The sequence below is a fragment of the Paralichthys olivaceus genome, chromosome 23 (assembly GCF_024713975.1).
Source record: "Paralichthys olivaceus isolate ysfri-2021 chromosome 23, ASM2471397v2, whole genome shotgun sequence".
Classification (NCBI taxonomy): Eukaryota; Metazoa; Chordata; class Actinopteri; order Pleuronectiformes; family Paralichthyidae; genus Paralichthys; species Paralichthys olivaceus.
The window spans coordinates 12,932,220-12,949,345 of NC_091115.1; the positions used below are offsets into that span (position 1 = coordinate 12,932,220).

The window sequence follows — 17,126 nt, forward strand, 5'->3', positions numbered from 1 at the left end:
CCCCTTCCACTCTCTCTCCACACAGACAGACAGACAGACACTGTGTTGCGGCTGGCCTCTCCTCAGATACTCACTGAACCTCAGGCATCTTATCAATCATCATGTGACGCACACAGGTAATCGCTGCAGAGGTTTGAAACTTGTGACCAACCTCATATCACACTATTTTTAAAAGATTACAACACATAGATTATGATCTTGTTTGGTTGTAAACTATTAAACCAACTTAATTGCTACTAATTATGAAGTTTAATAACACTGTAAAATAGACAGAGATATGAGGGGCAGTATATCATGCTGTAAGTCTCTGGAGATCTGAGGTCCTGAGGGCCAGCCTTGCTCAACACCCATCAAACTGAAAGTCAGCACTTGATGATTTCAGCTCTGTGCTATAAAAAAAAAAAAGAATTAAAATGAATTGTTATAGCTGACAAATTACCATAAATCATATCAAACAGGGATTGATTTCTTGAAAGTCTTTAAGATTATATGTTTAAACTTGTACGTTGCATTTCAGTCCTAAAAACAACAGAAATATGTCTCTCTGCAAATCTCTTTTCACCTCTGGCCACAGATATCTAGTTTCGTTGGTATTATTTGAGTTGAACCATAGTTTAAGTTCATGAGCTCATGAACAGGCCAGTTGGCCTTTTAAGACATTGCACAAGAACACACTTCTTGTTTTATGTGTCTTTATTGTCCAATTTTATGTTTATAATTGTCCAATTTGCATTTCCCTCACTCCACTAACACTTCATACACACGACTCTTGAAAATGGTTTGTGAATTCTTGATACAGTCTCAACTCCCCTCTGTGTTCTGGCACTTGTGAAGTGATAATGGAGACAATTAAGCACACTTTATCTTGGCAGCATGTCGGCCAGGGCTGCTCTGTTAGAACCTGTCAACAGAGGCAGCGTTCACACCCTTGAGCAGCTCCATGTCTGTTTATGGCTCTGCACCAAACAAGCTGACAGCAACATTAGGATGTGTGGCCCTGTCAGTTTCAGGGAGGGTTTGGATGAAGTGATTGCAGCTGTTTTGATGTTGCCTCCCTTCTTCTTGCGGGACAGAACTTCTCCAGGCATGATCTGGCCTCGTGCCTGAGGGGGGGAACATCTTCTGTGTCTGTATTTATTAAATTGTATGCCTCACCTTGAGGTGCAATGATCACTTGCATCCTCTTACACCTTCATGCCTTTGTAAAAATGCAACATGCAAAAACACATTCTCAGTTTAAAACATTCCTGAAACCCAGAAATAGACTTCCATTAAAAGTTTGGATGATTATGTTTAGAATCTTTAAAAGTCAATAAGTCATGAGAATTGTGTTGTTTGTTATCCAGAATTATTGCTGTAAACCTGATTTAAAGGACCCTTATGTAACCTGGCATTGCTGCTGAAGAACTACTTCCCTCTTGAGATTAAATTCCACTTACAATCATATCAGTAGATTTATCAAGGGGCGTCTGAACAGCAGAAGTTTGATGTAATCTATTGCTGTTTCATCCTCTTCACTTATGCAAGCTCTAAGAAATAACATGGGTTTGTCCAAATCATTGCCAATGAACTGTGATCTTCCACCCAGCTTCCCAGAACCTCGTTCTTACGTTTACCAAACCCAACATTCTTCCTATATTCCAACTCTGGCAGCTTTACGTTCAGTGGTATATGGCATGGAGGCTGTTTCTTTACAAGGATACAGCTCAGGACACTTCATGTACAAATCCAAATCAGCTGCATAGGAAAGACATTTTTCTACTTGTGTCTTAATGTGGTGTTTACCACATGTTGGTCTGGCTGTATATTTAGAACACCATGTAAAGTTCTGAATCCTCAAGTTGGACGAAATGTTCGCATAAACAATTCCTGATCTTCTCTGTCCTTAAAGCAAACTTACAGCACATTTGATCCCTCATAACAACGTTTTTATGTTAACAATGTATTCAATTTGAAATGTGACAAACCCACAGAGTACCTGACTTTGCAGCACCTCCACCAAGCTTGATGAAGATTCTCATTGTTCTAGTTTTTACGGACCACATAACTCTGTGTCTGTATGCAAGTCAGCTCTAAGTATGTTAACTCCTATGGCAACCTCTGTGTCTGAATAAAATAGTTAGATAATTGTGGGAGAGTTGGTTATCACATTCATATGCATTTATTTATTTTCAGTGGATATATTCATTATCATATAATCAACATACACAATGTGCTTTTACTCCCACCTGCAGTATTTGTCCCTTTGTGCCATGGCTGCAGTGGCGTCTCTATCCATCCTGAAAGGAAATACATTTCTGTACATTGAACATTGATGGGCGGAGATGGTATAATAAACAGGACATAGGACGCGAAAACAAAACGACGTGGACACGAGGAATTGCACAAAAATCTACAAATGTGATTTAAACAGAAAATGTAAATAAACAGTATATTTAACCTTCACCTCCTTGATTGTGGCCCAGGAATTGCAGCTTGTCTACTTTTGCAATCAGCGTAGCTCAGTTTGTATTGGAATGCTATTTGGTTGCCAGGAAAGTAAATACAAACACCATCCCCACCCCCAGGTATAGAGAGACTGAGGTTATCGCACCAGCTAATGATATGCTGTTGTCCTTCTCTGCAGGTTACAACTCCTTCCTACCCTGTGGTGGTCAAGATGGGGCACGCCTACGCTGGCATGGGAAAGGTGAGTAAATTAATATACACAGACTATAAGAGTAACCTTAACATTGAGCATAACTTAAACTCCTTTACCTGAAACAATAGGGTTTGAGGTGAGGATGCATAGAATCAGGGGTTTTCATAAGCCTGGACGAGAGAGAGAGAACGTCTCACCGATAGTGAAAAGTCATCTGCATCACACGTGTAACAAATAGTTGTTGAAAACAAGTTCACAACTTAACATACCCAACGTTCACACATTACAGCAACAAACTCAAGCCGTTTTTAGACATGACCTATGGGGAAAATCCGGAGAGTTGGATACTGTGTTTTACACAGTTTGCCTTTCACACATGCACAACTTCATTCATGCAACTCTGTATTATTCAGGCGAGAGGTGGAGCAGCCGGGCGCAGCAGGCAGAGACAGGCAGAGACAGGAAGTGACGTATTAACTCTGCTGTCGAGATCATGCTTACAGACCCTGACTACATTTCCATTCACACATGCACCTACTCCGGAGAAAATGTGGAGGAGCTGCGGAGTCCAGTGCATATCTGAAAGCAGCATCAGATTTGTCTAGCTTCCAGTCGTGCAAATCAAACACACGATACTATCACAACTGCTTTGACTGGTCTGAGGTTTAAAGAGGAGGCAAGAGACCAGAAAGCGCTGGTTCTGTCCTAGTTTCTACAGACCGGTGCTGTCTGTCTCTGATCTTTAAAATCAGTTATGATGGTCCAATCACAGTATGATCAGGTATCTGATGGCACAGAGGCAGAGGAGCACACTGTTGAGGTCTGAGTACACGGCAGCAGCAGTTTTACTGTTTCACGCAATAGTCTGACGGACCGACAAATGCAGACAAACTAAACACACATGAGTCTCTTTCACCCACCAGTCATTTGAATTCACAGGGTAAAGCACTTCCTATATGTCTCTTTGCCCTTGTCTGCCTGGACGGGCTTGGTTTCCTGTTTGGGAGCCAGACATGCTATAGAATTTCCCATAAGACTGGAGGGGAACTTGGCTGACTCTTGAAGAGCAGGACCTCATTTAACCCCTCAGACCTCACAGAGCCCTGAGAACAGACACAAATATGTGGGATTTGGGCCATTGCTGTTTTGTTTGCTTTTGACAGAAACCTGTAAAGCATCTGTAAGTGGAGCACAGAAAGTGAATTAGCGTGCCACATTTAGAAATACTACTAATTAGCAACACCCCATTTACTTGACCAAACACTTATTATATATATATATATTGCCTATAATAACACACCAACCATAGATTAAAGTGGTTACATGTGGCACTTACGATCATTACTACATTCATTTGGAGCCATTGTCGTAACAACTGTGCAGATAAATGAGGAAACTGTGATATCCTTCCTACATTTTGCACTGAAACAAATATGATGAATTTCTAAAAAGGTAGAGGGGGCAGCGTTCTGCCAGTAGCTTATCTTTGCCAACGGTAGCTAATCTAAGCAAATTCTCTAATAACTGTGTAAGTGTCATTTCATTTCTAAAGCTGCTTTCAGACATGCCCTGAACTTCAGACGTTTTCCTGATATTTTCCGCAGGGGTTCTATGTGACAGCACAAATATCAGAGTCACTTGCTCCAAACAATTTCTGACCCCTGGCAAAATGTGCGATTGAGCCCATTTTAGAATACAGCAGGAAAACCTCCGGAGAATTCACAGTGAGCATGTGTAATGATCTTGCTAACATCTTCATACATCACCTGTAGTTACATGATATCCCTTTTGTGAACTTAAGGGATGAAAGTTTGTTACATTCACTTCCTTAGGTCATTAACAAAAGCTAAAAACGACACTAATATTATATATTCATATCCTAATGGAGTATACGTATTATATAAATGAGGCTTCTCAATGGGTCTCTTTCATTTGACAGATATAACTGACATAACAGCAGAGAGATTTCCACCCAGTTTCATGACGTCTTTTAAGACCATTCAGGCTTTGTATTCTGCCTTGTACGTCATTTAGTCTGGACACTGACCAGTGTGAAATGAGTTTTTCCACCAGAGGCAGTTCTTCATCTTCATGCCAGTGTTTCACCTTCTCTGGTTTACCTTTTTACTCTCTGTTTGCATCACTACGGTTTGTTTAGTTTCTCAAATGAATTGCGTCATACTCTGGATGAGTTTGAATGCGCACAGCTCAGTGCTGGACCTGCTGCTAACTATCGGGTTCTACCTCTGGAGCCATGATGTGAACTGTGAGTCACAGTCACTCTTCATCCACTGATGGTAAACAAGCAAAGTTCAGTGCTTAGCTGCAACGTTTTACTCAGTCTGTTGCCAACACTCAATATTAAAGGAGTTACCTGAGTACACACATTTGAAATAACCATCAAGTACATAGGTACACATATCTACATGTCATTTATAAAGTCAATGAACAATGATTCACTAACATTTGCTGCAAACAGAACACACAACGTTGGATCTCCATGTTTCTCTTTCCTCTGAAGTCACATTTAATCACTTGAACAGAAATGTTTTTTAACTCCACCAAGAGGGTTATGTTTATGTTTTCACCCCTGCATTGGTTGGGTCTTTAGCAGGATTACACAAAAACTACTAAATGAATTTCCACTTGGTACTATGATGAGACATGTGTCAAGAAAAATCTGGTCTGGACATATTTTTGATTAGATTTTTGACTTTTGATGTTCTCTCTGATTTCCCAAGGAATGATTCATGGATCCTGATGGAAAAATCAGGTCTATTTTGGGGGACTGATATCAATGAGTATGAGCAATTTGGTGCAGGTTGATTGAATTTAAGGGGACTGTTAGGCCTTGGCGGGGGTATACGCTCTAATGAGTACCATTCTTAATACTTAAAGTCTGTTCATCTGACTTTATCGCCTAAAAAAGCAAAGATATTTGCTAGTCTGCCTCCTGACCTCATTTGAGAGACTAATGGATTTAGTTTCATTAGAATGGCTTCATGTGTGGATTTCAACAAGCATATTAATGTTATTACCCATCAAAGTGGCAACACTGTTTATTGGACCACAGGAACCATCAAAGTTGCCCGCCCATCTTTTAAACATTTAAAACTACTTTTTATGGTTTTGGCGCCATTCTCTTGCTCAGTTTTGCTTTATTAGTTTTCCTACCGTCTTTTCTCTTGTTCGTTTTTGGTGACGGTTGCATCAATTTAAAAGCCCCTTGTGATTCTTTGTTCCACCCAAACAATTTGTATTTCTTTTTCAGTGGTTATTTGGGGTTTTTTTATGTGTGAAAACGCAATAAACCGAAAACCTCATAAACATGAACACAATTTCGTGGACCTCACAAATTGACACATGTAGATGAAAGGTGATATTTGTGCTTTTCAACCCTCTTTTTGGTAGTTTTTCTTACTCTTGTTGAGGGACAGATGATGTCAGACCTTGTTAAGCCTTATGAGAAAAATTGTAATTTGTAAATATTGGCTATTCAAACACAATTTGATTGAATTTGATTGATAGATGAATTCAGATTCAAGCTGTTTTAATGTCAGGTGATGTCTGGGAACTGTAGTAAGCAGATATGAAATAAGCTGTGTCTCAATTCAGCGGTCCCATCCAGACTAGATGTCGCCTAGCAACATAGCTATGGACGAAAATGTTCTGCAGTTGATAAAAAATGTTGAAAGCATGTTTTTTTAACATGTCTACAGTTAGCTGAGTACTTACGTTTAAAATACATTCTCCCGTCATTTTCACATTGTTTTTTGCCACCGTTGCCTCTTTGAGAAACAGTTTCACTGAAGTGCAATGAATCCTGGGATATGATGGGCCAGCAAAGATCCACCCGGTTGAGCCCGGTTCATTAATCAGAAGGACACATTTGTTGGCCGCATTTGGGGAAGCCTTAAAATTGTGACAGCCTAGTCAGCCGCTTGGTCTTCGAATGCAGTAGACGAAGGATGCAGCCCCTGAATTGGGACACAGCTATAGAGTTGATATAGAGTCACTTATTCACTTTCCGTCCTATGTTACGATGACACATCTCGATGTTCTTTCATTATGTAAAAGTGGAAAACACCATCGAGTTTTATGTAAAAGTGTTGATGCTGATGTGTTGCTACTGCGTCATTTCCTCTCATTTGTGTGCACACGATTCACTTAATAGAAGTGATGTAGTTCAAAGCTGCCCTCGGCAATGTTTCCGTCCAGGGAGCGCTCATTATCCCGCCTGTGTACAAAGTGTTAAATTCCTGTGGGATTCTAAGCAGCCGCTGCCGGCTTTGACGACTCGCTTTGTAATTTGCCACTAACCAACAAATGTTTTCTCTACCACAGATCAAAGTTGAAAACCAACAGGACTTCCAGGACATCACCAGTGTGGTGGCTCTGGCCGGGACCTACGTCACCACCGAGCCCTACGTTCTGTCCAAATACGACATCCGCATCCAGAAGATCGGTAACAACTACAAGGCTTACATGTAAGACATTTCACACCACTCACATCATACACTGTGTAGTGTTCGACCAGTTCACATGGTGACTCATACCATTAAAAAGCTGCCTGTAAAGCTGATGTATCTCAAGTCGTTCTGGCGATTTTACATCAGAAATTTTCTTTCATTTTCATTTTCAACCCAGTATTTCCAGGAACTATAAAGCCACAGGAACTGACTCATTACTAACGAGAATTCATACATGTTGCATTTGTGGTGATGAGGCCAATCAGATAGTGCTATCCCCAGAGTGGACACTCAGCAAAAGACGTGTGTTTAGTCCCTTTTTAGTTTAGTTTACTCCGACTGGCAACACGCTGTACAAGTTGCTACGCTACGCTCAAACTTTATTATGCCAGCATTTAAACACATACATTTCAATGGGACCAGAAAACACAGAAATAACATTTTAAAGCATTAGAAAGTCACAAATGAATGTTGACTTTCACTCTCTTAAATCTTCTTCACATATGAGTGCTGTCTACTCAAGGAAATGATGGACAAAGTGACACTGACCTGGCACATTCACTTGGTGACATAGTTCATGTGTAGCCATGGTTGATACTGGACAGATACTCAATAAAAGTGTCTTATGTATATTCTGTGTGCCTGTCAATTCTCCTCTAAAACTGGTATTTCATTATATTTATACCATTCGCTCCTGAAGTGGGTACCAGGACACCCTGGGGTGCTTCAAGTATGAGCCAATGGTTCCATCAAATGTTTGACTGTATATGTTTATAGTTATACAGTCAAATTAGGTGTGTCATAACCTGGCTCATTGGTCAGGATAAAAACGTGAAAGAAAAAAAATTATGCTTTTTGTGCATCATGTCTGTCATAATTTCCCAACCAATAGAATCGTTTGCTGGAAAATCATATTAGCTGCTGCAATGTACTTGTGTGTTTTCTACACTGCTACGACTTTTATCACTTAGATTGTCATGTGCTGTTAGGAATAAATGGAAATGTATGTAGTTCACAGTCATCAGAAGCCAGCATCCATCAGTCAGTATCATCACTTGGCTTTTATAAGTTGAGCCTGTCAAAAAGCCATGTTCTGTAATCAGCTTTTATTATGATTATGTATTTCACAGAGTGCTGCTTTATTCTCAGGCCCACTCCCTCTTCAAAACCTCACTCCCATCTGGAAGCTAGAGGCCTTTTTCTGTAAACTTAGTCGAGCGTAGTAGAAACACAGAATATAAGTCAACGCCCTTTCAAGTCTCTGTATCTAAGAAATGATTTGACCCAAAACAGAGGAACAGAGTAGCCAAGCCTTATCTCATCTGGTTTGCCCCTGGTCTCACCATGAAAGCATTTGAAATGACTGTGACTCAAACATAATGGAGGTGTGGATGGCAGTTATCATCACTGATTGTTTCGTCCAGGAGCATTCTCATGCAGCACGTAGTGAGTGACTAACTCTTGGTGGAACGTTGCATATTTCCTGATGGTTCTGTTTGATCTGCAGGAGAACGTCCATTTCTGGCAACTGGAAGGCGAACACAGGGTCGGCCATGTTGGAACAGATCGCTATGACTGACCGGTGAGCAGTGACTCAGTGATGTGTATTGTTTCAACAGACTCGCAGCTTTTATACAGTAACACTAACAATGCTAAGATGGAGCACTCATTCTTGGAATATTACGACTTTATTCTCAAATACAACTTTAAATACAACATTATTCTGAAAATCTCTGTCTGTAATCTGTACATTTTTTTCTTTATTGTGGCCCTAATACTCTGTTGTTCAATGTGGATGTCCTGCAAAAAGTATTTTATTAGGTTTATCAAAGAATTATAGTTTATTTGTATCTGTGAGTGCTGTGAGGTCCAACCCATCCTTCATGATAACTCCAGAGAATATTAGATTTAATGACCGGCTTATCAGTTATTTGTGTCACTGTGTTCCAGATATCGCTTGTGGGTGGACTCCTGCGCTGAGATGTTTGGTGGCCTAGATGTGTGTGCAGTGAAGGCTGTCCACGGAAAAGATGGCAACGACTATATCATTGAGGTCAGTCTGCTTTCAGCATAACCCCCAACCCAAGTCTGAGGCCTAATGATGATGATTTAGACTATCAGAATATATTATGCACCGGGTGCGCGTTTGAAAACTTGCTGACCATCTATCATGGTTAAAACACTATTTCAGTGTAAACGTTACCTTGGAATTAGTCTCCCTCTCCTCTGATAAAACTTTTCATATCATGGTGAAAGTAAACAGGGAAGGGTGTATCGAGACTTGATCATCAGAGCCTTGAGAGAATGATTTGTCTGTAGACAAAACACAGGCAGCGGAATGAAAACAACATTAGGAGTCAACAGCTGACTCACGGTGTCTACTATCACCGCCTGTTTATTTCAAGCCTCCGGTAAAGTTTGACATTGGACTTGTAGTTGGAAGTTTTTAGACAAATAAAACTGTAGTGGCGCAACCTGACCCTCTCTCAAACGTTTGGGGTTTGGGAACAGTTTACATTTTAGTTCCCTCTTCAGCCACACATACATGAATGTATGCTTTCAGTGGTCTTACACATCACATGATAAAGAGGTATCGCTCATTATAGTGAACCTTCAGGGAATCATCACCCAGCTCATATTGACAGTTCATATAATGACTGTATAATATGAAAAGGTGTTGTTCAAACTAAGAAATTAATCTTTCTGCATCTTTCAGCTCATTGTTCAGTCCACAATTTCACCATGTCTTGGGGTGACATGGTAGAACAGTGGTTAGCTGCTGTCGCCTCACCTAAAGAAGGTTCTTGGTTTGATCCCTCCTGTGTGGAGTTTGTATGATTGAGGTTTGGTTGACTGGAGACTCTAAATTGACCGTGAATGGCTGTTTGTCTTGGTGTGTTAGCCTGGTGACCTGTCCTGGACGTACCCTACCTCTCCACCAATGCAGCCAAGAGGTGAACAAACTGTTCATATAGGTTTGATTTTAACATGAGGGTTATCTCTGCATTTTTCAAGCTGTTTGATAACAAAACAGAAAAACTTTATACATCTGTCTTTGGTTATGAAGATATCCATCAGAAAAAGGAACAAAATGTTCCTTTTAGAGGTGCTGTTTCAACAATCATCCAGGAAGAAAAGCATAATGGAAAAACCAGTCGGCAATCTCTACACCTGCAGGAGCCTGAAATAGACGAGAACACAATACAGCAACAAAACAGCTGAGTTTAGACTGAGGGGCACGACTTGTTTCTCTCAAATGTAAGAGCTCTCACTGCTGCTATCACATTCTCCATTAAAAAAACTGTCATGCTGCGTGGGGGTCTGCAAAACAGGAAATCAGTAAGTGGCATGGGCGTAGATGAAGCAGTGGAATATAAGGAGCAAAAAGAGCAGAAATAGATAGATACATAAATGAATGGAAAAATAAATACAGTTTTCAATGTAAATGGCTGTTTCTGTATTTCCTCAATTATTTTTTCATTTCTGTATTTCTATAGGTATTTATTTCAACATTTATTCTTTCATTTATTTCTGTATTTCTACTTTAATTTCTCTCTATGTCCATGTGGCAATAGACTGGCTTAATCAGTCTAAAGCCGGATTGGTTATTCTTTTTGTCTTTCATTCATTCATTTATGTATACTTGTGTAAGTTTTGCTGTTCTTAGTAGAACGGTGAACATTGGCTGATTTAGATATCACACAGGAGTTATCTTTAAGGGTTATAAGCAGGGGATCAAATGTATCATCTCCAGTCAGTTTTGTTTTCACACAGTGTCCTCAGAGCTCAGGCAACAGCCTAGAAGTCTGACATGCCCATTTTTAAGCTGAGAACATGACATCACACTTTCTTCTATCTCTGCCCTGGGTGAGGTCAGCAGTAGGAAAATAACCCCCCCCCCCCCGTGTTTTAAACTCAAACTATCTCAGGAAATATCTACCAGCTCCCCAGAGATGTGTTGTCTTAGCGCTGGACTGTTTGGACAGAGAGACCAGTGACACAGTCGAGTAACAATGTTCCCTGACAAGCGACTTCCTCCTCATCCCCTCTATCTCGCCGTCTCCCCAATTCTTCGGCACAATGGAATTTAATTAACCGCAACAAGGACGAGCCGTCGGTCCATCACAGTGAGAATGTTTTGGTTGTTTCTGACAAAGAAATCAGCAATGACACCTCTCCCTAATGAAAAGTAATGAGCTGCTCACTGGCACTTCAGTTTACAAACTCACGCTTTGTGAGACTGTGTCCAGAGAAGGATGATGTGACATGATCTCCCACAACACCATGACACAGGAAGCACAGAGTCAGAGCTAATGTCACTGACATGACAGTCTTACACAACATGACAATATGACATGTGACAATAGAAAATCAAGATGACAAGGCTAAAAATAACAGCAACACGACCCAGTGATACAATTACACATCGAAAACAACTGACGTAGTGGGGATGGTTGTTTGTTTCTGGATGTGATTGTGTGATGCACTGTAATTGACTGACATCTGTCTAGGGTGTGCCCCTCCTCTCATCCAGTGTCATCAGCTGGGATTGGCCCCAGCCCCCTGTGACCCTCAGAGGATATACAATATGGATTGATGGATTGTTGGAGAATACTGACATGACTTCATGCAACATAACATTAGGAGGCGATTTAACTGCATAATAATGGAAAGATGTTATCTGTTATAATTCTGAAACACATCACAGCAATCTGACATATCTAACACAATCACCCTGTATGGATTGTCATCAAATTGACTTTCATGTCCACATGGGATGAATTCTCGTCATGATAGACAGTTGCAACTGACTCTGGATCGGTCGCATGTATCCGCTACTACTTCGACTGTGCAGACTCTGGCTCTAGTGTTTGTATCTGGGATGTTTAGGCTTCATTTCTGGATAGTGGGAGGAAGTGGAGACACACAATAAATGAATTACCGAAATCTAATAAAATGCGCTGGAAAAAACATTCTAATAGGGGATATCCTGTCACATATATTAACTTTTGACACCATAAGTACATTTTGCAAATTCTTTACGTCTACTTAACTACAATTCAGCACAATTTTTACTTGTAATAATATTTTATTTGAGAATGTTTCTATTTTTAGTGGAGTAAACAATATTTTTGTTAAAGTAAACATAAAAAAAAACATCACAGCAAAAGTGACTTGACAGGTTTGGCAATAGTGACATTCTGACACTTAACAGGAAGGAATTAAGGGGCCTAAGTGATAGATAGTGGCTCAGTGACTCAGCAAAAACTGAATGGGCATTTTTCTAAATAACCACAACTAATGTGACAAGAAATGATGGTTTTGAGACAGCGCTCATGACATGACATTCTATCATTTAATAACATATTTATTGGACAATATTTGAAAGATGTGGAGACAGTGCGGTAAAACAAGATAAGAGTTTAAGGACCCACAGCTGAATCATATAAACTCAGATACTGGTTTAAACTTTGAGTGAATCATAAAAATCATGAAGCTGGCAAGAGGGAGGAGCACCAGCGCCACTATCTTAAAGCTTAAGCTGTTTTCCCAGGAAAGCATCACCCCCCTGCCCATCCCTGCACCATCATTTTCAATGAGCACATGCCACATGTTGTGCTGTCTGAACCCTCCTGTACAGTGGGGTACATTGTCCAGACAGAACACTGTGCAGCTCAATAAAAGTACAGAATAACACCTCTCTGTTCCACTGCTGAAAAGGCCAGTGGCAGCTCCAGTCTCCTGCAGGATGACTCTGTTTCCCAATAAATCAGCAGGGTGGATCCCGTCCCTGCTTGCCACCACACACCATTTGAAGTGGAGCCTGGCGGTCAGTCCCCTGTGGTAATGACTCAGCTGGCCAAAACACTGTGCCACGCCCTACCTCGCCGCCAATCCTAGCCAAGAAGGTGGCTACACGCAGAAAAGGGCTTTAAAGGGTTCTCCCATACGTGGTAGGACCATATGAACCGAGTGTGTGAGATCTCAAACTAATCTGCAAAACTCTTGTACATAAAAACCCAGGATTTGGAACAAATGTTTATATTTCAATGCTTCACATTCCAAGGGCTCATGGCATTCGAGAATGTAAGAAACAATCAGGTGTCATTGAACATTTCCTCATGCAACAACCTTATGGAGTTGGGTGGAGGACGGCTTGCTCGGCCATGTTTGAACAAAGTTATTGGTGCTACACTGTAATGTACAATATCATTTTGGTTGTAAGTGCTTCTTTTAATCAAGCATTCACTGAGCTGCACTTCCCTTCGTGACTGTGTCTGTACCTGTCAAGCGACAAATCCAGTGAGTTCACAGGATCACGCTGACAGATTTAAGATTCAAATTCTTGATAATTAAAAAAAACTTCAGCCCGAGCAGATGTCTCATATCTCGTCGTCCATTTTGCAGACGAATAAGATGAATACTATTGCTGGCAGATTTTCTCTGCTCTATCTAACCTACATTCGTGGTTGATATTGAAGCAGATAGACACGGTGTCAATCCATTCTCTCTGCTCGTGTATTTTCTGGTTTTGGAAACGGAGCTCTCAGTAGAATGTCATGCACTTTGTCATGCCTTGTGACATCTTATAATCTGTGATTGGACAGTAGCTTATTGCGGAATGCATGTGGCGAACAGGTGATTGGGTGGTTCTACAGCTGAATCCGAGGAAGTAGTGAAATAAACATTGTTTTGATCCAGCTTCTTGTAAAAATGACTATTTCTCTATTTTAGATTGTGTTAAAATTGACACTGTAAAGGTCTTAGTCAGACAAAGCAAGACATCTGAGGATGTCACCTTTAAGCTTCCAATGGGTTTTTCCAAATTATAGTTCAACCATCAGTTAAACGATTATTAAGCCCGGGTTGTTCTGCATGATCCTCTAATATTCCCAATGGTGTTTAACATACTGAGGCCCAAGAACAGCAGCTGATCTATGGAAACATTCAAGGGTGAAACATTATCAACTACAGGCTCTGGCTCTGCCATATAAGCATGTACCTCACATGTCTTTTTAATTTCAATAAATCCATAACCAACTTAATTTGCCTATCAGGGTTGAATCGCCTTTTGAGTGACCCATAAAGTGCTTTAAATTGAATATAACTGATGCTACTAATAAAAACAGCTCCAACCACAGAGAGGGGGGGGGACACATTGAGTGAGCTGGCACAGCGTTTGTTTGGAATGAGAGCTCTGCACACTCACTGCAGCACAATGTGGCTCTGCTTGTTGTACACTGTGTACGAGGGGATCAGCACATGCATGCATGGCCCTGCGCTTTGTTTACTGCCTGTGGCTGGGGCGCGGTGCAACAGCCTCATTCAACATCTCCAGGCATCTGCACCCAAACCAGCAGTACCAGCAGCCACACTTGGCTGCCCCTGTTTGTTTTGGTCTTCAGGGAGGAGGACGGCGGGTCTCGGAGCCTCGTGTACTCTGTGGTTCGGCAGTACACGTGTATGTGCATGTGTGCTCCAGTTGGTGGGAAAGTTGTTGTGTTTTTTTCTTAAAGCTTTATTATTTGTGCAGCAATGGATGTGGTCTGTGTTCTTCCAAGTCATGCCCAGGGCAACATAATATTTACAGATGGAGTCACATTTTATCTGCAGCTCAATGTTAATTAAACTTGTGGTTCCTTTTCACCACCGGTTGAAGAAATGGAATGAAATTATACCATTTCATTTTATCTTCAGGATTAGATAGAGAGTAGGTCAATCAGTTCAATCCAATTTAATTTACAAAACATTTGACCTGCTTTTATTTCTCCTTACCTTGATCACTGCACCTTATGAACCAGGGCTCCCTCCACCATCTCAGGCTGATACAAAACCCTTCTGCCACATCACCCCTGTGCTTGCCTCCTTACACTCACCTCCTGTTAAATTTCCTATTGATTTTAATACTTCATTGCTCACTTTTAAGGCCTTACACCCAAATATCCTTCAGATTTATTGGCCTGGTGTTCTCTCGACCATTGAGATCTGCGGATGGAGCCCTGCTGGTTACTCCCATGTCTCACCTCATAACAGGGTGACCAGACTTTTGCTATCGGAGCCCCCACAGCATGGGACCCGCTGCTGAACTCTAGCTTCTTTTAAATCACCTCTTTAAACTTCTCTTTTTGTCAAAGCTTTTCCAAGTGGTTGACAACAAATGTATTTATATGATCTTTTATTTTAACATCTTCCTTTTTTATCTTTATTTTAAGTCTGTAATGATAAGAAATTGCGATAGAAAAAGTTTGTTGTTATTTTTTATAATTTAATTTTTTTTAAACACTGTGAATGATTTAACTTAACATTTTTACTTATACTGGATTAATGTGATTTATTGTCATTGCAGGATTTGAGATTAAAGTAATTTGAGGATTCAAAAGACCAATAAGCAAATGTGAGAAGAATCCGATCCTGTACAGGTTTTCAAACCTCTGACTACAAACCTGTAAACTCTTCTACTTCAGCTGTTGCAGATTCATTGAGCAGAGGGTGTTGGTGGACAGTTCCAGGAAAAGGGACTTTCTGAGGAGTATGGGAGTTTGTTGGTTCAGCCCAAGATGTCAGTGTCGCCCTCAGAGTGTCTGGTGATAAATTGTGCTGGAGGCGAGCTGAGTGTTGTGTAGCTTATAGCTCATACTGTGAGGAGCATTGGTGTGTATGTGATCTCTTAAAATGACTCATCACTGCTGGCAAAGTACCACCAAGTCCATTATCACTGACATCATCAGGCGAAACACAATCTGATCTTCATGATTAGAGATGCAACAGTGCCACCTAGTGGTTGAGGTTCTTACTCAGTAGTGGCAGGCAGCTAACCAGGAGGCTGTTTCTTTTTTATCTGTGTCTGTAGGTGATGGACAGCTCCATGCCTCTGATTGGTGAACACGTGGAGGAAGATAAACAGCTGATCACAGAGCTGGTCATCAACAAGATGGCCCAAGTGCTGCTGGGAGTCTCTACACCTCAGCCTTCCACTGTAAAGGTACAACACCACGATAAGATACCGAAACCCAAATTGCCACAGAGCGTGTGTGAATGGTGTGTCATAGAGAATCCACGGCTTATAGAAGTGTTTGTATGCATGAGTGAATGTGCCTTGTACTGGAAAGGACTTTAAGTGGCTGATAAGACTAGAGATGCTCTATATAAATATTTTCAATTTACCGTATAGTACCTTTACATCATTGAATGGACTATATGTTAAGAAAATATTACCTTCACATCGATATCACCAGTGCTTTAGACTCACTATATTAAGATTTTAATACTTTAAGCACTAAAGGAAACTACTTGAAGCATGGATAGGCTTTTGTACAGTATAAAGATCCTTATATGAGACAATACATGAAAATAATTGGGAAAAGTAAACTGTAAAAAGTAAAAGTAATAGAATATAAAATATTCAGATACAAATACTTGAGTCTTTGTTTTTTTATGTCGGGGAGTGTAATTATGTTGCACCATCGACTTTGACTGCTATTTCTTGACCATGTCTACCACCTCTAATAATAATATTCCATTTTATTACTGCCATTAAATATTAAATTATAGTTATTGTAGTAGTTGTGCAAGTAACAGCAGAACCCACAAACATGCTAAACCTCCTCAGTCATTTTAACATGTCTCACTTTGTTTGTCTCCGCATCAACAGACCACACAGCCCAGACGAGGTAAGAAAACATTTCACTGCCACAACAGTTTGCTTCTACAGTGATGCAGTGGAGCGAAATAGATAATGCACTTATAAAGATGTGTTGTATCTCCTGCAGGAGGACACCGCTCTTCCTCTGCCTCTCCATCCTCCTCAGCCCAGGGGTCACCTCAGCGAGCCCGGTCGGCCACCACCTCGCCCAGCCAGGCCTTCCAGCCTGGTCCCATCCCCACCTCCTCCGGGCCGGGATCCCAGAAGCAGTCGCCACAGCTAAAGTAAGTCCAGACTAAAGATCATGTTTACAGGATGTCATTATTAAATGTCAATAACGTTGTTTAGCAAAAGATGATTTTTAATTCTTTCA

At 40.8% G+C, this 17,126-nt stretch overlaps 1 protein-coding gene across 1 annotated transcript in view; it reads left to right on the top strand.

Moving 5' to 3' along the window:
- syn3 (synapsin III) overlaps positions 1-17,126 on the top strand; it is a 91,496-nt gene that overhangs the window by 73,954 nt on the left and 416 nt on the right. The window contains 7 exon segments of the mRNA XM_069519406.1: positions 2,627-2,689; positions 6,986-7,128; positions 8,618-8,692; positions 9,061-9,163; positions 15,962-16,093; positions 16,763-16,781; positions 16,881-17,037. Coding sequence (XP_069375507.1) covers positions 2,627-2,689; positions 6,986-7,128; positions 8,618-8,692; positions 9,061-9,163; positions 15,962-16,093; positions 16,763-16,781; positions 16,881-17,037 — 692 coding nt within the window.